Below are 22,661 nucleotides of genomic sequence, written 5' to 3'. Positions count from 1 at the left end.
CTCTCCATCTGTCACCCCAGGGCAGAGCCGCACACTCACAGGAACTCGAGGATGTTGGCCTGCAGGAAGGTCTCATAGGAGGACAGCACTTGGTTTAGCTGGAAGGAAGCAGCACACATTAATCGAGAAGCTTTTGCAAACTCCCCTGTGTGAGGAAGGCCCATACAGGGGTGTGCAATAAACAGAGGGGAGTCAGCTGGGTTTGCCCAGGGCAGGACACGCTGGTGGACACCACAGCCCCAGAGATGGCCCAGCCGTGGCTCCCACCAGCCCAGAACCAGCACCAGGAGGGAACACCCAGCACCACGGGGTGCGATGGCCCTGGCAGAGGTGCAGGGAGCCCAGTCCCACCTCAAACCCACGATCCCAACCCAACTGCTCTGCACCACGCATGGGTGGGTGACAGCAAAGCCCTATCCGCGTAACCCCTCTGTGGTGCTAATTTGTAAATAAACAGGACTGAGGCCCTCGTTCCTTGCAGGTTGAGCTGGACACCAAACCTCTGCCAGCAGCTCCTCGCCCACCTGGCCAGAAGCCATCTCCAGCCCCAAGGGAAGGTCACCATGGGGACAACGACAGCGATGCAGAGCACGGCGAGGGTCACCATGGCGAGGGTCACCATGGTGAGGAAGGCCACAGTGAGGATCATCATTGTGAGGATTGTCATGGTGAGGAAGGCCACGGCGAAGAAGGCTGAGTGGAGGATGAGCATGGTGAGGAAGACTCAGTGGTGAGGAAGGTGACGGTGAGGAAGGCTCAGTGGTAAGGAAGGTGATGGTGAGGATGGCCATAGTGAGGAAGGCCATAGTGCGGAAGGCCGTGGCTGTAAAGGTCCTGGCAAGGGGGAGGATGGCCATGGTGAGGAAGACCATGGAAAGGGATGACGTGTTGAGGAAGGTGACGGTAAGGAAGGTGATGGTGAGGAAGGTGATGGCGAGGAAGGTGATGGCACGGCAGACCCTGGTGAGGATGGTGATGGCAAGGATGGCCACGGCGCGGCAGCCTGCGGTGAGGACAGCCGTGTGAAGGTGCAGAGGGTCGTGCCGGGGCAGCCCTCGTCCCTCCGTGTCCCCCTGTAGCCCGTTCACACCGGCTGACAGCGCCCGGCGCGGCGGGCGTTAACCGCGACCTCCACGCCATAGAGAGGCAGCGAGAGCGGCCCGGGGCGGAGCCGCTCTGGCCGCGCGGGGAGAGGCGGACGGCGCCGGAAGCGGAAGTAGGAGCGGCGGCGCTGCTGGGCCGGGGGTCCGGGCCGCAGCCGCGGAGGGACTGGAGGGGCGGTGAGCGGCGGGAAGGCCCGGGGCGCGGAGCGGGGCTGGGGGCAGCCAGCGGGGCCGGCCCGGGGGCGCGGAGCGGGGCTGGGGCGGCCGGCGGATAGGGCCGGGCCTAGGCCCAACCGCAGCGCCCCGCTGTCGTACTTGTGTCCCCGGCGGAGATCGGGTGCCGGGGCGGGCGGTGCCGCGGCCTTGAGCGCTCCGCTCCCTCCCTGCCAAAGCGTTAGCGCAGGTGACGCGGGCCAGGGGCGGTGGGGCCGTTTTGTACCGGAGTGTTTGTAGGAGGCAGCGGAGAAATAACTCGTAACGTTCTTATAAACAGCCCATTTCCCAGGGGAGGCCTCCGGCTTAAAACCTTCCCCGGTCCCGTCCTTGCCAGCGCCCTTTGCGGGGATCTCTGCCCACACCGCTCGGCTCGGGGGCTCCGGTGGGCTTGGAAGGTCCTTGTCCCCTCCGGGAGCCCCTGAACCGGGCCCGGTTGGAGCGGGGAAACCTCTCGTCTGCCCTCAGATGCACCACTGTAAGAGATACCGGTCCCCGGAGCCGGAGAGCTACCTGGGGCAGCGCTGGAAGAGGAGGAGATCGCGGAGCAGGGACTACGAGGGGAGGGTGCGGTACCCACCCCGCAGGGATCTCTGCAGGAGATCTCGATCCAGAAGGTGAGAGCAGGTTGGGGCCTGGGGGAGCAAGCAGGGGGGATGAGACCCCCGTCCTCTGTTCTGATTGTGTTTGGGAGCTGGCGCTGAGCAGTGGCAGCTTTGGTTTCCTGACTGCGGATCAGCTTTAAACCCGTAAATCCTAGGGATGGAAGTCAAGGGCTTAATCGTGCGTGCTGTCCCTGACACGTTTCTGCCTCTGCATCTACCCAAAAGTTCGTCCCAGAGCCATGTCTTTAATATTAACAAGGGAGAATGTGCCCTGGAATCGTGTTTCCCAGTTCTAATGCTGTGAAGACATTGAAGTGTTTTATTTTTCCCAGCCACCTGCTTCCTTCTGAAATTATTACAAATCTAATTTAAAGTAACAATACCCCTATGCTCTCAGAAAATATCTGTGTGTTGCTAACTCATCTTTTGTGCTTCAGCTCTGATTTAGATGAAAACAGGCTTTTGCAAACAGTCAGCGGGACCAAGAGCACTTACTTTGAGCAGGACTCTGCCTTTCGTGCTTTTTCCAGGCTTTTAAACATGTTCTTGTTTGTGCTGCAGCCATGACAGGATGCCTTACCACAGGAGATACAGACGGGACAGCGACGCCTACAGATTTGAAGACCGAAGTCCATCTTTTGGAGAAGATTATTACTCGACGCGCTCGCGAAACTGGCGGCGATCCCGAGGCAGAGAGCAGCACCGTCCAAAGAAACACCCGCACTACTGCCGGAAACACAGGACCAGGTCTTGTAGCAGTGCCTCCTCGGTGAGTAGCATCCAAAATGAGATCAGGGTTTTAACTGCTCTTACCTCCTTTCAGCTCTGAACACTGGGTGAGTACCTCTAATCCCTTTCTTTTTTTTTATGTTTGTTTTCATTATGTGGAATGTATAATCCAAAAATCTGTGTTTTGTTAAGCGGGAAGCGTTTGTAGCTATTGGTTTTTACTAGTGCAGCCCCTGTAGCTTTAATAGGTGAGGAAACTAAGCTGCGTTTGTTATGGTCGAGGAGGGGATGAGGGAAAGCTGGAAATGGCGCAGACAGGACAGGCTGACAGGGCGAGCCTTGGCCGCAGGCCAGCCCGTCTGCTGCGGGGGATCGGCGTTGTTTGGGTTTACATGCAGCCGGGGCCTCACTTTGCACGCTGCCGCTTCGCGGGGGGGTTTGGTACGGAGCGCTCCCGCGAAGGCAGGGCGGGTGGACGCTGTGCCAGGATCCCAGATGGGATCCGTCAGCCCGGTGCTCCCTGCGGTGATTAACCCCTGTCCTGCTGTGCTCAGAGAAAGGCTCCCACCCCCTGAGGATACACACGTGTCCTCTCTGCCTAGTGCCACACAGGTGTCCTTGCATTTCAACTGCTTTGAGTTAAACTTCCCTGTTTTCCACCCTGAAATGTAGTATTCCTTTCAAGGATGAACTGGGAATACACTGAAGTGTTCTGAGGTATCAGACCAGATGTCTGATGCTTTGCTCCTGTAAGGAACATTTCCATCTTTCCCAAGTTTGTTGCTTTTAAGCGACCGAGTCTTGATCCCTGTAGTTAGAGTGGAGATCTGCACGGCTGGGAAGTTCTGACTGTCTGTTGCTTTCCTCCTTTTATTCCCAGTTGACTTTTTAATTTTAGTTTTAGAAAGAGCCAGGGTTATGAGGAAAATGCTCCAGTGCGTTTTGCGTGCAGTGATAATGGTGTACAGGTTTGGGCTGGCCTGATCTCAGTCCTTTGAAGTCTCCCAGCTTGTCTCAACTCTCCCCTCTGCCTTCTCCTCCCTCTCAGCTCATCTTTTGGGGTTTCATTGTAGGTCATTATTTTGGATTAGCTGGGGGCGGGGATGGGGGTGACGGGTGCAGAAGAGAAGCCTGATAGAAGCTCAGGCATGGAAAAATAGAGCTTTATATTAATGTCTGTGGCTGTAGAGATTGTAACTATTTTTAAGGCTAAGTAGAAAAAGATCAGGAATTAGGGCAGCTTGCTTTATGGACCCCAGGTCCTTTTGGGAGCGTTTGGCTGGTTTTCCAGTAGAAGCTCAGAGTAGCAGGTGTGAAAAAGACGCCTGAAGTGGAGTGAAACATTCCCTGGGGATTCATTCAACCATCCCTCTTCCTAAAAGTTCTCCCAGGCTTCAAATCACATCCCAAGGGCACTGTGCAACAGCAGGTCTGTTTGCAGCCAGTGGGACGTGTGGATTCAGAATCGGTGTGGTAGTTGGTTCCCTCAAGAAGGGGAGGGCTGGTTTGTAGTGGGGGTAGGACACGGCTCTGGGTCACTGGTGATTTGTTAACTGAGGTACAAATGAGCGAGCTGCACGGAGGGAGGGAGAACTGCTACCCTGGCTTCTACTGGACAACTTGTCTGAACTGACAGCTCGCGTACTCTGCGTCACCTTTGCCAGCAGAGAAAATGATGTTCTTCTGGCAAAACCCTCCTTCTTCTCCCGCCTCCGGCAGCATCCTCGGGTGCTGCGGAGGGAGCTGCTCCGCTGTGGGGAACGGTGGTGCCCAGCTGAGCCACCCTGACCCTGCGGCTCCGCAGCTGCTGCTCCCCTTCGGAGAAGAGGGGGAATGTTCCTGCCTCAGAGGCACCGGAGGCCATAGCTAATGAGAGATTTTTTTTCTTTACATACCTGTAGCTGTTGATTACTTTTCTGTTTTGAAGTTAGTTTTGTGTCTTGACGTGTCCCTTGCAATATCCCTATCGTTATATATGCTGTGTGCCTTATGAAATGCTGGGATCTGGAAAATCCGCCCACCGCCGCACCGTCATCTCCACCTTTGAATGACAACACAATCCTGCCACTCGGAACTGGGCGCGCTTGGTCGTATGCCGTTTCGGGGGGCGGTGCGTACAGAGAAGCCAACAGAGCAGTAAGCGCAGCAGGAGCGTGGAAGATGACAAGGAAGGCCACCTGGTGTGCAGGATCGGCGATTGGCTTCAAGAGCGATGTACAGCCACCTTTCGTAAAACTTTACCTCTCTACTTTCTATCCCCATGTTAGACGAGATCTCTCGTATTGTACTGGAGGGGTCTCTAGTGTTTTTATTGCTTATAAATGGACTGAGCAGTAAATTGCCTGAGGCAGACAATAGAGCCTTGAGTTTTAAAGAGTGTAGCAGTGAGAGACTTTATTTCTTTTTTTTGCTTTGACAATTGATTGCTGTGAAATTGCAGGACCTCAGCTCTCGCCAAGCCTCTGAAGTTCACATCCGCTCCTGTTTTCTCTCCTAGATGAAATTGTCGGCAGCCTTGGCGAAGGCACTTTTGGCAAAGTGGTGGAGTGCGTGGACCATGCCAGGTGGGCGTCTTTCCCTTCCAGACGAGTCTTGTGACCCCTTTGCGTCACACTTACGAGCGCGGCAGGATTAATGCTGCTGGTTTGGCCTGGGACTCTGCCAGACCAAACTCTTGTCACCTTCCACTTGTTGCTGTGGCAGAAGTTATTTCATAGAGGGAGCAGAAAGTGGCCTGGTTCATACCTGAGCCCCTGACTTTGCAGGCTGATGTGTTAAGGGAAGTAGGGGAGTTCGTTCTACAGCTGAGGGCTTCAGCACAGGCTGTGAACTCCAGCTTCTCTTATTTTTTTTTTAACCTCTCCTGTGATTGCACTTGACCCCTGTCTCTTCCTGACCTTTTGTCTGGCTCCGAGCCACCAAGTCAGCTCAGTGGAGGAGCTGCTGGCAGCTCCTGCCTCCCCCGAAATCTCTCTGGCACTGCCAGAGCAGGGAGGTGGCTGCTGGAAGCGCGGTGACCTTACAGATTGCTGTGTCAGGAACCTGCGCTGGCAGAGCCGGCTGCAGCTCTCCCTGGGGCGTTGTTACTCAGCAATAGCTTTTTGCTTCAAATTAACTACTGGTCAAGCAGCGTAAGTCTTTGGCAGACCTTGAGAGCTTTGTTGGGACCCTTTTAACACACAGAAACGTGACTCAGGTGATTGGGATGTGGCTTCTCTCTGTGGACTGAGGACATCCAGATGTAGGCTTTTTCTCTGACTCCATCCTTTGGTCTCTTCCCTTACAGAGGCAAATCTCAGGTGGCACTGAAAATCATAAAAAATGTTGGAAAGTACCGAGAAGCAGCCAGGCTGGAAATTAATGTCCTGAAAAAAATCAAAGAGAAGGACAAGGAGAATAAATTGTAAGTTCCTGCAGGACTCCTGGGTAGGCAATGCCATGTCCTTACAGGCAAGTGGCCTGCTTGGGTGACATCCAGAGAAACACAGGGCAAATTAACCAAAACCGTGCTTCTGAGTCAGCTGGCTCAGAGCTTTTGCTCACCAACTGCTCCTGAAGTAGCTAGAAACAGGGAGAACGACTGTTTTGTCAAGTCCCTCACGTCTTTCTCTCCCCACAGCTTGTGTGTCCTGATGTCAGACTGGTTCAACTTCCATGGCCACATGTGCATTGCCTTTGAGCTTCTGGGCAAGAACACTTTTGAGTTCCTGAAGGAGAATAACTTCCAGCCATACCCTCTCCCTCAGATCCGGCACATGGCCTACCAGCTCTGCCATGCCTTGAGATGTACGTCACCCAGGGCCACCATGTGCCCCCAGAGCGGGTTGGGAGGGAGCTGAGTTGGCTTTGTGCTTTGATGGGCAGAGTTATGTGGGTTCTGCAGTGTCTGCTTCTTCTATATATATATTTTTTTTTCTCTCTCTCTCTGTCTCCGCCACCTGTGTAGTTTTACATGACAACCAGCTGACTCACACTGACCTCAAGCCAGAAAACATCCTGTTTGTCAACTCGGATTTTGACACTCTGTACAACGAGAAAAAGGTGGGTTATGTCCCAAAGAGAGGGGACTAGACCAGGAATAGCCTGCCTTTGCGTCCGTGTTCCATACGTGCCCACAGGGCCTTAAAAGTCTGTTTAGTGAGAAGAAACTGGAACTTGAACCTCTTCTCTCTCTCTCATATCTTCTAAAAGCTGTAAAAGTTCCAGGCCATGAAGTGGAGCAGCTTTCCTTAACACTGATCTCAGACGTAAAGAGCTCAGAGTTTCAGTATAATCCTTCTGATTAGTGTAGACACAGCGGTTCTGGGGTCAGAGCGCTCTTCTCAAAGCCCAGCTTAATCCTGAACCAGCTCTTAGAAGCTCTGAGGACTTCTTGTTTGCTTGCAGAGCTGTGAGGAGAAATCCATTCGGAACACGAGCATTCGTGTGGCAGACTTTGGAAGTGCCACCTTCGATCACGAGCACCACACCACTATCGTGGCTACCCGGCACTACCGTCCGCCAGAAGTGATTCTGGGTGAGTGTCACTGGGATTTCGGGAGTCTCGGGCGGGTGGAGGAGCACAGTTGTCCCAGGGATGCTGTAGGATGGTGCTGTCTAGAGGAAAACCAGCTTGAGAACGCTCCAGTTCTTGGGGATAGCCTGTTCCGTGCATTGCTGCAACATCACCTCAGTAGTCTTGAGGTCCTGGTTGTGTGGAAGGAACTTGCAGATAGTGAGATGCAGCGCAGAGAGCCGAGGAAAACCTGTGAGACTTGAGAAGTGTTCAAATTGGTTCTGGGGGAACACGGAGTCAGCGTAAGTTGAAACTGAATCAGTCCTCTTGCCAGTGTGCAGAACGCTGGAAATCACACAGATAACTTGTAGGGCTGTCTCCGTGTCATCCTGGCAGTTTCAGCGAGGAGCAAGTAGAAATCTGGTGGGGTTTGTTGGGAGGGCAACGTTAACGTGATTCTCTTTGCAGAGCTGGGCTGGGCGCAGCCATGCGATGTCTGGAGTACCGGCTGCATTCTGTTTGAGTACTACCGTGGCTTCACGCTTTTCCAGGTACGATTTGTGCAAGAGACACCGTCCCCTACAAATCCTTAGTGTCTAAAAGAGCTCAGACTTGGGTGAAGGGAATGGAAATGCAGAGCAGGCACTAAAAATCAGAAGGCGAGTTTGAAAATAAGCCCTGAACAACCCCTGGTTTGCGGACTCGTGCCTTGCTGGAAGGATGAGGTTCAGATCACTTCTGGTGTCTTCACTGTGCCTGTGAAGAACAGAAAAATCAAGAAGTACAGGTGGACAGGAGCTACAGCATTCCTGACAGAGGCTTGTCCCTTCTTCCCTGTACTGGTGTAGGTGACAGAACTCCTGCCATCGGATCTCCATGTTCTGAATTAATGTACCATTGCTTTTTCGCTTTGCAGACCCATGAGAATCGTGAGCATCTTGTCATGATGGAAAAAGTCCTCGGGCCAATTCCATCTCACATGATCCACAGGACTCGGTAAGAACCTGTTCCTGAACTCAAGACAGTCCAGTTAACTGTTTGTAGTTAGCTACATGGGTGTAGCCCTACTGAACATCATCTTTCTTCTCCAGAAAGCAAAAATATTTCCACAACGGGAACCTGGTATGGGATGAGAACACGTCCGATGGGCGATATGTCCAAGAGAACTGCAAGCCCCTGCGGGTAGGTGCTGCTCCGTGGCTGAACTGCTCTGTGGTTCCCTGCCTGAGATCAGTTAAGTGGGGCTTGGGGATGGGAATAACTGGGAAACAGGATTTTATTGGTCTGGCTGAAGCAGGACAGGCACTAGGGAAACAGCTGTGACCTCGCTGCGCATCACAAAACCAGGGCCGAGGGTTCAGTGCCCTTCTGTTTCAGACGTACATGCTGCACGACTCGCTGGAGCATGCCCAGCTCTTTGATTTGATGAGGAGGATGTTAGAATTCGACCCTTCCCGGAGGATCACCTTCTCAGAAGCCCTCCTGCACCCCTTCTTTGCTGGCCTCTCCGCAGAGGAAAGGATGCTGTGCGGTCGAGGTGCCAGCCGGGACCTCAGCAGATGACAGCGATGCCTGCTGGATTTGTACATACAGGATCGGTCCAGCCTCGGCAGTTCAGCCCCGCTCCCTCTCTTGTCCCCGAATTTAGAGGGGCTGGGGCGCTGCAATAAAGACCTTGGATAGGGGAGGGGAAGAAAAGCTACATTGGAAAGCACAGATTTGTCTATTTATATGTTGTAAAGTTAAAATAAAGTGTTTCTTATTGTTTGATACTTCCCTTGTAGGCAGGTAGAGGGTTCTTTTGCTCCCAGCTTTGCCTTTTCTGCAAAGGAAGATGGAGATGTTAAAAACATTAACTGGAAACTAAGCAGCAGGAATCTTTGCTTCACTGGAGGGTGAAAAGCAAGGGCGAGTGGACCGAACTCTCCCCCAGCAATAAATAGCTGTACACGAATAGCACACATGAATAGTTGCACTTTATTTCAGGACATCCCCCAGTAGCGGCAGGAATTAGTCATTACAAACATTAGGTCACAAATGGAATATCAAGCAGTGACATAGTGCAGTGATCTTCACGTTAGTGACCGGAGCAGCACTTGCGGGCAGTTCCTATGATGGTGGTTAAGGTTGGGGTAGAAACTATCTCAAACACAGATTTTTTAAAGTGTGCCATTCTTTGAATTAACTCTGGTAACGTGGGAAAGGAAGGGACCAAGACCCCTTCCTGCGTCTCTAAGTGCTCCAGAAGAGCTCAGACCTGCACAAAAGATGCATTTCACATGGGTGAGCCCAGCACTTCCTCAAGTAAAACTTGTTACGTGAGGGGAAGTACGGCCAAGTACCCAAATGTAATCTCCTCTCCAGCCAGTGAGCACACTGTGAAGTTTAACTGTGCCAAACACAGCCCAAAGCTGCCTGCTGCACCCGAAACACTGCACAGGTGAGGTTTTGTACCCTCCTGTGGTGCAACACTGCTCGGTTTTTGGTTTGGTTTTTTTTTCTCTTTTTTTTTTTTTTTTTTTGCTTAAACATGGGGAACCTATTGCTTCATGGGGCCTCAGTGCTCCCTGGCGCCAGGCAGCAGCGAGTAGAGACCTGTTCCCAGCTGCCAGCCCTGCAAAAAACCATCTTGACCTGGTCCAGTGCCCTTCTGGGTGTGTAGCTCCAGCACAGAGGCAGAAAAGGACCCAGTGACGGAGCCCTGAACGTTTCTACACTGTTACTGCTCAATGCGTACAATCGACAGCTGAACAGCCAAACCCAGAAATGTCAAGAAAAGCAAAAACCGAAAGAGCAAGTTCTCTTCTCGAGTGTCTTGAGCAAGGAAAGTAAAAACAAGGGGATTAAACCTAACACTGTACTACAGCAACAACCAAGGGACACTTGTCCACCGTTTTAAACCAACCGCTGCTCCTCTGCCTGGCTAAAGAAGCCAAAACAGCCAAAGAAACAAGAAAGGCAGAGGGAAGGCTCACGTTTGCATTTGAAATAACCAACCACATCGCTACCCCTTCCCAGCACTGCAGAGTCCCAACCACAGCTTGTTAAATGCCACTGGAGGCCTTGCAGAAATGTGGGTCACCCACGGAAGAGGTGCTGGGCCTTTGCCCTTCCTCCGGGAGAGGAACCGTTCAAGGGCAGAGCTACACCCATCACAGCACCCAAGGGTCCCCCGGCCATCTAAGGCCACTCGGCGTGAGCCCGCGGACATGGGTCAGTCATCTAAACCTCGTCGGCGAAAAAAGCTCAGGGAGCTGGGGGTCCGGCTGCAGAGAGGGGCAGAGCCCTTGGTCCTCCTGAGGTAGATACGGCAGTGGGCAGGAGGTTTGGCAGGCGAAGAGACCTCAGGTGGTGGTAGGGATGAGCCCAGCGCTCTCCAGCCTTGTGGGCTGGGGCTTCAAAGCCCCATCACTCCCCACTTCCAGGCAGTATTAATTACTCAATTGCTGCTTTTCAACCAGGGAAGTCTCTTCTCTCCTCCTTTGATATACTTGGCCTTTGTTTGAAGCTGATGCAAGGGAAAAACAAGTGCCTGATGTGTGAATCCTCACCACTCAGCACACAAGTGGGTTTGCTCGGTGGGACTCTACCTGCTCAGCAGAGCACAGCGAGGGAGCAGCTACACCAAGGAGACCATTTCCACACATTTCCTGCGCTTTGGCCTCAGAAGGGATGCAGCTCCCCTGGAGAAAGGCTCCGTTTGAAGCTCTGAAGCTCTCCCAGCTGCCAGAACAGGGTCTGTGCAAGGTATCTGCAGGAGCTCTGGGGATAGGGAAAGGTTCCAGAAGAACAGCAGTTTCAAGCCCTGTCCGTGCTCAGGGCATCAGGAGTGAGCAGGAAGAGAGCCAAGCACCTTGCCCTCCCCTGGGTCAGCTCCTGTGCACAAAGCCTCCAGAGAACATGCCCAGAGCCAGTGTGACAGGTGCCCAGAGCCAGCTGACAGTTCCTCAGCTTGTCCCTGCTCAGGCACCACACCAAGGCCCCGTCGGGCCAAGAAAATGAACACAGGAAAAGATAAACCCAACGCACAGGAAGCAACCTGGGGCAGATCCCCTACGGTAATTCAGAGCAGAGCCCTCTGGGAGGGCAGCAGGACCCAAGTCCTTCCTGCCTGAAGCTGGTTCCCAGCACACAGACACACACACAAGCCCACCCTGCACTCAGGCTTTAAGCCCAAAGGGAATGAAGGGATCCCTGACCTACATCCCAAACCACATTGAGCGCAGCAGGGATACTGGAAGCACTGGGGGAACTCACCCAAACTTCACCTGCACCATACACCACGCAACAAACCCAGGGTGACACTGCCCTGCTTCATGATCCTTTCCCTGATTCAGCCACTCGCTGTGCCAGAAAGAAAGAAAGAAAAACAAAACCAACCAACTATCCTGGAAAAGTTCTTTTCCAAAACATGCCTTGCTCCCATAGACCTGGGTTTCATCCGCTAAATGAACAAACAAAAAGCCAGAGTATATAAGCAAATAAGGCCTAGCCTAGTTCCCAGAGCGTGTGCAACCTGAGAGCTTCTGGCTCTTGACACAAGCTTTTCGAAGAGGGAACCCTCTCCTTGAGGGGTCAGGAGGGAGAGTGAGCTACAGCTGCCTTCAGGAACAGAAAACAGGAGAGGGGGAGTGAGAAAGAACAATGGAACGAAAACAAATCCTCTCCCTCCTGATACAACTGCAACAGAAGGTTATTTCTACACACTCAAGGGGTGCTGTTCCCACCAGGATGTCCTTGCTAGGTCTATCTGCCCAGAAGGACTAAGAAACACAAATCTCCAAACCATGTGTCACTTGTACCACCTCTACGTACACCCCCTCATTAAACAGCCTCCCGGCCAGGCCTGGGCAGCCTTTGCCGGGGACAGACATCATCATCTTCCTGCGTGTTCCTTCATACAATGGCACAAGAGAACAAAAACAGCTTCGCAGGAACATTCGCTTCCTTCTTTTTTTGTTTCATTTTATGATTATTATTTTTCTTTTTTTTTTTTTTTTTTTTAATACACAATGTTTCTTCTGGAAGGAAAACTCCCCAGAACTTCACATCCTTAAGGCGTCACGAGTTTACTAGTCAAGATCCACCGGACAGCTTATTTGACAGACCTCCTCCTTCTCTCTTCTCTCCCTTCAGAGCCACGTGGCCATCTGGGCTCTAAGTGGAGTGCAGGGGGATGACGAATTTGCAACCAAAGGGCGAGTGGTAGTTTATTCCTACTTCTTGAAAGACCTTCTGGGGAATGCCAATGTCACAGAGGTACACGCGCCCTGCCCGCTCGCCCAGGGGCAGGGGCAGACCCAGGGCCAGCGACCACTTGGCGTCGATGCCCTGCTCCATTTCACTGATCGGAGGGTCTATGCTGAGGACAGGTGCCCGGTTCTGGTTAGCCCAGTCCACGACTGCTTTGTACCAAGGCTGATCTCTCAAAAAGGCATTTTCGTGACAATCCAGGCAATTGATCACTAGGTCAACAGGGGTATCTGGGAGATCTGAAAGAAACAAAAACACTGCTGAGCACTGAGGACCAGCCTGAAACCACAAACTAAGGCTCAGTGCCTTCCCTCCTTGCACTGCCAGCAGATATTTTTTTTCCCCTCTAGCACTCACAATCTCACTCCATACAGGCTGACCTTGCCTGTTGTTATTGCTGTCCTTCTGTAAAACACACTGTCACCACTATTTAAAAGCTCTTTAGCACTCTGGAGAACACTCAGTCTCTTGGTACAAAATCTCATCAAGTGTTCAGCACCTGAGCAGCCCCAGATGCTGCTGCTGAGCTGGCTCACCAGCCCAGGGAAGAAGTGGTGTTCTCTCTCCACTATAAAAGGATAATTTGCTATTCCACAAGCTGAAAAACAGGCCTGTTTTTCTGGAATCTGCCAGCTACCTTTGCTATGGAAAGGCAGCTTGTGCGCTGCACTGCTGCCTGCCCCACCGAGCTCCGCAGGGCTCGCTGCACTCATCTGCTCTGTACCGCAGAGTCCTCGGTGCAAAGTATTTTATGATCTTTGATAACAGGCAAGTAGCTCAGCCAGCACACACAGCCCCCTCTGCCCCCCGCAACACAAAACACTGCGCAGCGCCCTAATTCCCAGCTTTGTTTCTCCCAAGAGGTTTAAATGAAACAGGTTTGAAAATGACGAACAGAAGCCAGCTCTCTCCCAGACGCTGGAGCATCAGCTGATGATTCCAGGGTGCACTAAAAGACATGAATTTTGACAGCTGCTGGGACCAGTTCAGCAAAGCTGGCTGCTCTGTTTCAAGCAGCAGCTGGACACTCATTTACTTGCGGTGTCGATACGCTGAACAAGGCAGGCCTTTATCCTCAGAGAGCGGCTGCTCTGACTCAGATCCATACAGCAGCTTTTCTATATCTGTTCATACAGGAAACATCTGTACCAGCACAAGTACTCCACTGTTGAACCTCTCAAGTTTTCTGTCCCACCAGCCACCTGCCTGTGGTGGTGCCACTAGATGGTGCCACCAAACCGGGTAAGCGCTGGGGAGCTGAGCAGCACAGGTCGGCGGAAAACAGAGCTGCCCCTTCCTCGCTTACCTTTAACACTGGACACTTGCTGGCCTTGCGTCTTGCTGAAGAGGTTCAGCTCGTTGGTGATGGATTCCAGCATCTTGACAAAGTTGGGCAGGAAAAGGATGACGTGGACATCATGGTTGGAAAGGTGTCGGCCGCAGCTGATCCCCTGGGCCCCCTTCACGTGGGGGCCGCACAGCAGGGCTACCGTGGGCCGCTGATGCACGTTCTTCGGGTTTAGCCTAAAACACAGACAAAAAGGGACTTATTAAACCCAAGAACCTCTTATCTTCTTCCTGTAAGAGGGAAAATAAGAAAAAAAAAAAATCTCTAAAATGCAAATTTTCAGGTGTTTTGCAAATCTTCCGTTGCCTCTGAGAAGGAACCCACATCCTTTTGTAGCGCTGACGCTAGAGAGCTGCTCTGCTTGCAGGTTCCCACCAGGCTTCCTTGCACCCGCAGCAGAGCACAAGGTCTCGCTCTATCCTGGTTCATCATGCAGCCAACTTGAACTTTCAAAGCAGGGGGCATTTTCACTGCTCATGCAGCAAAGCTGAAGCCAGTGCAATTCTGCTTTTAGGAGGCCTTTTTCTCTGCCCCTCTGATTTTAGAAGAAAGCTAAATATACAGCCTTAAAAATATGGGGCGAGTTATCCCATCAGCAGAGCCACAGTTAAAAAGAAGAAGAAAAAATACTTTCTACTCCTTAAGCCTCATCAACTGCAAAATAAAGTGGATTTATTTAAATGTCTTGCAAGCCATCAAGGGTGGTGATTTTCAGCTGATAGGTTCAGTACTGCCTGGTATGTCCTCACTTACTGCTCTCAATCAAATGATCAGGTCCTGGACTGCAGGTAAGTACTGCTGCATAAACAGATGGGTATCTGTAAGGGCTCACCTTCCATCTCAAGAGCAAATCATTTGGAGCATCTATCAACAACATAAAAATACACATGCAATTGTCTGCCCACATCAACAGCTATGGGAAGGGCAGGCACAGAGCAGACCTCTTCAAAAAAGTCAGCACATATATTCATGCAAAGAGCAGTAAGTGCACTCCAAACCTGCTCAGAAACCGAGCCTCCAAAAGAGCAGGATATTCTCAGTTTAGGTGTAGATGCCTGAACGGTAATTTAGCATTGTGGAAAGCTAAGCAGCACTTTGTTTTCATGAGCTGACTTTTGGTTTTATTGACATCATAAAACTGTACCACTTAAAAACAACAAAGGAAAGATTTACTTATTTGCTAAAAGGAGCAGCTCGTCAGAAATTCTGAAACAGTTTAATCTGCAAAACTCAGCTCCCTGAAAAAATGCCCAGTAAGAAGAGAGAAAAATCTCAGCTCTGTTTTGTCTTTGACACAAGAGGCACTTCTGCTTCTGGGATGCAGAAGCCAAAGAGAAATGCTTAGTAAGTCATTCATCCACATTGGTATGTTCAGCCAGTTCTTTTCCAGAGAGGCTAGACTTGGAAAAAAAAGCAGTGTGAACATGGAAACCTCCTCTAAGTTCTCCTCCTGCTTCAGGAGCCCGAGCCTCACACTTGTCATGTTTATTTGGGAACAGGCTGATGCATCAGCTACAAACACAGGTCTGCATGGTGTTAGGATGAGTTTTCTCTTCGAGAGGCAGGGAAGGCAGAGAGGTGACAGCTGTGGGACTAGCAAAGTAGCAGCGGGCATCCACATTATACTGACTTCCAAAGTAACCTCCCAGCCTCTTTTACCTCACCCCCGCTTAGCAGAACAAGATAAGTCAAGCTCTGCTTAGTGGGGGCAAACCCCCAGCACAGGAAAAGGGCACAGCTTTACCTGTTGGGTCCTCCAAGAAGGCTCAGAGCCATCTGACTTGCACACACTCCCGTCATCTCCAGCCTGCGCTCCAGAGTCAGCCCGTGCTTCTCAGCAACCGAGAGCAGCTTCTTGTGAAGCTCGTAAGAGACGCTTGGAACAACCAGCCCGGAGTCTAGGGTTCAAAGAGAGGCTACCATCAGAGAGATTTCAGGATGCTGTGGACTGGTAAAGTTTTATATCATAGCACTCAGAAACAATGACGGTGAAAAGGCTGGTTAGCTGTTACCCAGGGTCTGCTTTTAACCCAGTAATTCAGGTTCCTTCCGAGCCCCTCAAATGGATCCAGCCAGATCACTCTGAGTGAAGCAGTGACAGCTAAACACAACTGCTGGGCTTGAAATAATGGACATTTCCACAAAAATTCAGCAGGCAGCTGGCAATTTTAGCAACACGTGGACTGAGAAGACCTTTTTGACTTACAGAATTAATATTAAGATCTTTCTTAACGGTCTCCAAGCCACCTGTACTTGAACCCACACCTATATGAGTGTTCTTAATTTCTGTGAAAGTCGGAAGAGAAGTTGTGAACCAGATATTCTCACAAAAACAAGCCTGGGTGCATTATGCTTCCTGACATCGGACACGTGTCCAAACCTTCCAGCCCCCAATCCACATATCACAGCAAAACAAGACATCCCACATTTACAGGGTAGGTGTCCCCACGACCCAAGCTGAAGGGCTGGCTGCAGGCACAAAAGCTGCACCACGATACACTGAAACAGCAGCGGAATGTTGCGGCTGAAAGAATAAAGTCAGCAAGAAAATACTTCCCAGACATTTTTGACAGCCTGGTCTGCGAGCCAGGAAATGCTCCAGCATGTGGATCAAGGGAAAACAAACAAGAGAGGTTTTGTTAAGCGCTGAGATCAGTGCCTGAAGGAGGCAGCAATACGAGCCTTCCTGCCCGCTTCTATAGCAAAGCTGCCTGGAATCAGCAGGTAAGAGAAGCACAAAGCTGAATAAACCATTCTGGCCAACTCTTTATATGTTCGTTCTCCAAGCAGGCCTGACTTCACAGAAATAAACCCTGCAGTAACACACGTAAACTCTCCTACAAATAAATACAGGGGACTTCTTGCCACCAAAATGCAGCTCAGTCTGAAGCGAGCTCCAGCAATTTTTTGACAGTGTGTTGAATTGTGGAGGACAAGAAAACTGAAAAGAATTTCTCCTGGTATATGGAAGAAGAACATCAGTGACAGGGGAGAAAACTGCTGCAGCAGCCAGCCGCATATCCCTGAATATCTTCAGCCACAGAAATCAGCCTCTTCATCCCAGCTTTTTTCCAAAATAATTCTGATATCCAAGCCCCTTCTTCTCTTGAAACATCCTCCCCCATCGTTCACAAGCACCGCTCCCGGCTAAACCAGCAATCCCAGCAGAGTCCGGCTGTGCAAGGCTCTGGGAATTTACTGGGAAATACACTTAGTTCCTGCTCTGCAGGGCAGGGAGGTGACACCTTCGCACTCCAATCAGCTGCTCTGTTGCTGAGCTCGGGGTGACGGCGGCCAGCAGGGTGCTGAGGGCAGCCCAGTGCCCAGCAGCACGGCAGGACTGGGATCGCCCGCGCTAATGGGAAAGAGGCGTGGGAACGTGACACGGCCCAGCGAAAACGCTCTGCAGCGATACCAGCTCAAAGGGGAACAGCTGCAGCGTACGTATCCGCTTGGAGAGGAAACCTCACAGGCTCAGGCTCTTCTGCAGGCAAAAACCAGAGCAAGAACCAGTTGCAACGAGCAAGTGCCACATTCAAATGAGCAAAGCAGCGTGTATTTTGATTATGAGGAATTATTTGTGCTGCCGTATTTCCCCAGGGTGCCCCGCTCACAAACCGCTAAGTCGAGTTACGGCGGAAACGGCAGGTTTTGCACATCTTGAGGTTTTCAGAGTCAAACTGGAGATATTCGTGCACAGTAACAGTAAAATGTTGTGGAGAGCAGATCCTGCTGAATCCTTCTAGCCTTTATTTCTGAATTCACCGGCTAGTGCTTTGCTGATACAGAGGGCCCAAGCATGTTCACACACTTGACCTTGCATGCTGACTGCCAATTAAGCTCTCGCCGCTAATAGTCTTTCATTACATGCAGCACACATGCAAACATGCACATTATCAAAGTCCTTTCTGCCTCCTGATAGCAGCCGATGAACGTTTGGAATCATAAGTCACTAATAATCCTAAACCCACCCCACTAGTCACGCACCTGCCCTGAATTCACACACCCTCTCAGCCTCCGGAGTCACGCAAGGCTCAGCTCTGCCCCTTGCCCATTCATATTTTTGTAACTTCATCAGGTCTTGCTTTTTCAAGCTTGAGGGAGGATGTGGAATGAGTGACCTGAGGTCAGGACCTCTCTAAACATCTTGACAGGACGCAGCTTCCACTAACCTGAACCGGGGGGCTCCCAAACTGTGGGTTTGCTCCTTCCAAACTGCACGGCCACAAATTCCCAGCTTAAGTTTTGGACAAACTCCCCAGTCTATATTCATACCTGTCCAATTTTGCACAACCATCACCAGTGGCTTCTCTGCAACCATTTACAACCATGTCCCCCAGACCAAGAGCTTTTGCAAGCCCACATTTATCATCACCTAGATGCAACCCAGTGCCCAGTGGGTTAATGCGAAGCGGGTTACTGGGAGGCATGAGATGAACTTGCATTTTGCATGCCAGTGCTACACTCTGTCCTAATTGCTCCCTCTCAAGAGCAGGCTTAAATGCCAAGTGAACTTCCCTTCTTCGCACTCACGCAAGGTCCAACCAGTCAGACTGGCTTATCAAAACCAGGCCGAGGGAGTTAAATAAACTCTGGCAGAAAGTGTAAACCCACAAACAATAACACTACTGCAACAAACCTGAACTCCTGCCAACTTTAATTATGTTTGGGTTGGACAGTGCATCTTTATTGTTTGGTAATGAAGGTAATAAAATAAATTAGCTCAGGCCTTTTAATATTAAATAAATGTATTTTACAGCTGCCTGGAAAAGAAAAAGGCAGATACAGACTAAACAGTTTCGTGACACGCAGAGTATTGCTGAAGCCTGATTAGACACGAAGTATTCTCTGTTTATGAGGCACACTCTGTCCTGGGCACTGTGACTGCGACCAAGTTATCTCTTTGAGCTTCACTGTGCAATGTTACACGTATACTGGGTGGATTAAAACGCTCTTTGCCTGCTGAAGGACTGAGCTAACTCTGCAGAAGTTAACAAAATAAAGAGTTTTTTCCCCAGAGCAATATTGCTATCAGAAGCGTGAATGCCTCCTGTGCTTTCAGTTGCAGGGGAAAAAAAAGAGTGGGCTGCTCTTAGACTAGATCAAGTGTGTAAGCCCCATCTTTACTATTTTAGGTTTTTGGGGTTTTTTTTTTTACAATGTACTATTCCTCTCTAGCTGCTAAAATAAACACAGGCAAGCTGCAGGAATGGATGAGGTGGAACTAGACTTAGGATCTCCTGATAGCTGTACATAAAGCCATTCACTTTCTCCTTTCACTACAGGTTGCAGAGCCACACAGCTCGTGGTCTAAGATTCAGCTACATTAAGTGGGTGTAACACAATTACTTGTCCCACAAACGTCAATTATTTTCTCCACAACCTTAAGGGCTCGATTTGCCTTTTTCTTTAATCATTGTTATTTTTAATTAAGACAAATTCTGCGGGAGATCTGGCTGATGTTGGCATGTCAGCCCCTCCCAGCATTAGTGCACAATTCACTCTGGTTGAGCAAAAAACTGTCCAAGGGACAAAGAGACTTTGCCCCATGACCACTTTGTTTTCTGCTGCGGTTGGATACAGTGAACTTAATTTGCACTCAACTCAGAGATCCCAGAAACACTTCACACATTCAATATACACAATCGCTGTAAGGCAGCCATCCATAGACTGAAGAGCTAAAAGCTAGAGAGCAGAGAAGTCAGTCAAGGACATGGCACACCAAAAAAGGAGCCATAATGTCAACATCATCCTCACAGAACAGACTCAGTCTTAGTTTTGTAGTCCGACCATGGCACCCAAGCTCTGCTTGCTACATTGATTTACTTCTAAGTGCAAATTTTCTTTTGTTATCTCCTTACTGTGGGGGGAAAAAAGGTTTCTTGAAGGACAGGCTTGAAGTCTGGCTAGGGCGAACACAGAGAAATATCGACACTTAGTCCCATTTTTCTGGAGCACAGTCCTGCTTTCACTTCACAAATGGCTACTTCAAATTTCTACACCAGCTGAGTGTGAAAAATCCCACTTATTTTCCAGAAGAGACACTGGGATGGAAACAGCATATTTTCTACACTAACAGTATTAATGAGAAGAGAACCTGCTTTGAGCAAGGTCTTACCAGTCCCTCGGGGAAAGAAGTACATCCCCCCCTACCTACGTGGCATACAGTTCTCCTCTTCACTCATCTTGGTGTCCTCATAAAGACACTTTCTTGGCAGAAACAAAGTGAAGAGGAAAGGAGAGTTGAACTGAAAAAAACCAACAAGTTGGAGAGCCTAGTGTGCTTGTGATTATATTACAGAGTCACTGATGACAAACTGAGATATTCCATCCTACTGCAAACTCCTCTGAGCTCAACATAACTGCACAACATTGGCTTTGCAGCTACTACTGCAAGATCTGATCCCAAACCACCATGCCATTCAAACACAGATCGTTGCAATGATGACAGCCAACAGAAGAAATGGAGAGAGACCCGTGCCAACATCCCATTTTCTAGCTGGACAGCTCTGCAAGCAGAGAAAGACAGCTTACACCTCAGGAAAAGAACAGGCCTTTCCAGAGAAGCAGATTTGGGTTAAGGTTGCACTTGCCCTTTCAAGCATCAAATAACAGTAGAGAGACAGATGAATAGCAGCCAGCCCAAAAGAGTAAAGACTAACTAAATATTTGGGAGAGATTCATACATGGAGCCTCAGGGATGGTCTCAGCTCAGTCATGATCAAAGACCTGGTAAACTCTATTAGCTTCAAGTTTTGGGTTTTGTTTGGAACAGATCCCTACCTTCATTCCCTGCTGACTTCTAAAACACACGCTACTACACCTACATGACGGACTGGTTCCATGAAATTAGCTCTCAGAAAAGCATCCTGGTGGACTGAAATGTTTATCAAGCTTTGCCTACATCCTACACAGATCGACCTATTTTAGTCAGTAATAACACAGACTAGCAGCCCTGCAGGTTAGTCTTCTGGAAAATCAGCACCAGCAGTTTGCTGTTTTTTACTGCTGTACAATCCTGGTTATTTCCTAGCTCCGTGGAAACATCACATAAAAGAGCATGCAAAGATTCACAGACTTCTTCCCCTCCCACAGTGACAAGAGCTACATTTTAGCTCACTGTCAATCACCAGCATCACTTTGTTTGTGCTATTATGGCAGACAGAATAATTATTCTGTCAGCCAGAGCTCTTTCAAGACAATCATCTTCAAGATCAACCTAGGGGAAAAAAAAAAATGAAGTACTTTATTTCTACTACAACTAGGAAGTGCTTTTTGCAAGTAGAGATCCCCTTGGGAGTCCAGAGACAACTCTGTAGGGAGAATTCAGGAGAAAGACAACTCCTGCCACAGATATATCCAAAATCACAGCTTTTGGGGCTATTGGCACTCTCATTTAATTTCAGTAGCTGCTGCTCTTTGAGCCACTACCCGAGGCAGGCTGCCTACAGCTTAGCGTCGTCCTTCCAGATGCTAAACAAAAGAAATCGGGATTCTTTTTTCAAGTGACAGTTCATCATTACTTTGAGCACACTGAATATCTTTCTGTCCCTCCAAGGGCCGACTCGCTATGAAAAGTCCTAGACTGAATGCCAGAAACAGCAGGCGAGTTACAACTGTTTACAAGAGCTTTTGCTAGATAGCCAGTAGCATTTCCTAAGCAAAAATAAACTTCCTCAGCCGACACAAAAGAAGTCACTTTCTGTGGGAAAAACATCTAGAGAGAGGCAGCACTGGGACATCTTTATCATCATTCACAGGACTGTGAATTTGCCCTGCTCAGCACAGGCGACGGGGAACTGTTATTGTCAGTCCTCTGCCCGTTGTGTGACACGGCAGCTTTTCTTCCAAACAAATCCAGAATTCTGTACAGGGGACTAATCACCCAACAGTAACTAATGAGGCCAGAGAGACCCTGCAACTACAGAGGGGAGTCGCTTGCCACCCTCCCTGTGCAGGCTTGCCAAGAGCAAAACAAGAAAACAGCAGTCCTTTCACTGGGCTGCTCCCTTCAGCATGCTGCAAACGGGGAGCCAAGAGTTCCTGTAGCAAAGGATGATGGAGTTTAGCAAAACATGATTTCATTTGCATTCCCTGCACTTACTTACTGGTGCTTGTTGCTTATTGCATGTCAAGAGTTTTCCTCCCAGAACTGTACTGCTAGAATACCATATCAGCCATCCTTCTTAAATTGGCAGCTAACAGCTTTTGTTTCAGACTAGACACACATAGAGGCCCTGTCTCCCCTCAAACAAACCAGCTGGAAGATGAATTCACAAAGTATTAACAGCAAATTTAAAAAAACAAAGTAAATCACATAAGAAAATGAAGTGCTTATTCACACACGCAATCGGTGGAGCTTCTTGCCACAGGACACTGTAGAGATATTGAAGGCTCAAAGATTTAAAAAGTAATAGGTTAAATTAAGCAGAAGAAAAAAAAAAACTCATCAAAAGGTCTTAATATTAAACAATCACTTCTGCTTCAGGAAGTCTTAAAAGTGTGAAAGACAAAGCACTCAGGGAAAAGTCTCACTGCGTGTTTACTCTGTTCTTTTACTTTTTTTGAAGTACTCTTGGAAACACAATACTGAGCTGGCCAAGTTCTGATAAGATGCAGTACGTTTTTCTCCCATTCGAGAGCAGAACAGATCAACAGGAGAATGGATGACACAAATGGAAAACCAAGACATTGTTGTATAGCAGAATCATTTAAAAAATGACCTTTTTTAAAATTGAAAAGTAGCAAATCATTGCAAAAGAATCAGCTTCCTTCTCTGAAGTGTTTCACGCCTCAGATGGAGTTTCTGGGCAGAGAAAGAATGACAGATCCAGGACCTGACCACACTTCTGTTCGGTGCCCAGTCCACTGGGATTTTAGCACTTTAGGGTCTCTCTACAAAAAGATCTGAAGTT

General features: G+C 49.6%; 2 protein-coding genes across 2 annotated transcripts in view; one reads left to right on the top strand and one right to left on the bottom strand.

Annotated features, from left to right (window-relative positions):
• The window catches only part of LOC136106993 (enhancer of mRNA-decapping protein 3), a 361,619-nt gene that overhangs the window by 327,578 nt on the left and 11,380 nt on the right, over positions 1–22,661 (bottom strand). Inside the window, exons 5-7 of the mRNA XM_071813765.1 lie at positions 15,491–15,644; positions 13,705–13,922; positions 12,420–12,637 (exon numbers count right to left, since the gene is read on the bottom strand). Coding sequence (XP_071669866.1) covers positions 12,420–12,637; positions 13,705–13,922; positions 15,491–15,644 — 590 coding nt within the window. The remainder of the gene's footprint in view (positions 1–12,419; positions 12,638–13,704; positions 13,923–15,490; positions 15,645–22,661) is intronic.
• CLK3 (CDC like kinase 3) lies at positions 1,193–8,917 on the top strand. Its single transcript, XM_065847741.2, has 13 exons — positions 1,193–1,280; positions 1,785–1,933; positions 2,483–2,690; positions 4,771–4,864; positions 5,148–5,214; positions 5,937–6,053; positions 6,270–6,436; positions 6,597–6,691; positions 7,037–7,166; positions 7,614–7,696; positions 8,062–8,141; positions 8,237–8,327; positions 8,523–8,917. Exons 2-13 carry the CDS (start codon positions 1,785–1,787, stop codon positions 8,706–8,708), a joined length of 1,467 nt encoding a protein of 488 aa, XP_065703813.1. The 5' UTR covers positions 1,193–1,280; the 3' UTR covers positions 8,709–8,917.

This window comes from Patagioenas fasciata, chromosome 12 (genome assembly GCF_037038585.1).
Source record: "Patagioenas fasciata isolate bPatFas1 chromosome 12, bPatFas1.hap1, whole genome shotgun sequence".
NCBI lineage: Eukaryota > Metazoa > Chordata > Aves > Columbiformes > Columbidae > Patagioenas > Patagioenas fasciata.
Note: the sequence above shows the minus strand (reverse complement) of the source record. Positions and strands in the feature narration are given on the sequence as shown.

Bases quoted from the DNA above. Each gene is read 5' to 3' on its own strand.
- CLK3 (XM_065847741.2), top strand. From the start codon at position 1,785: ATGCACCACTGTAAGAGATACCGGTCCCCGGAGCCGGAGAGCTACCTG. The intron at 1,934-2,482 runs GTGAGAGCAGGT...TTTGTGCTGCAG, and splicing joins AGGAGATCTCGATCCAGAAG to CCATGACAGGATGCCTTACC. The intron at 7,697-8,061 runs GTACGATTTGTG...TTCGCTTTGCAG, and splicing joins GTGGCTTCACGCTTTTCCAG to ACCCATGAGAATCGTGAGCA.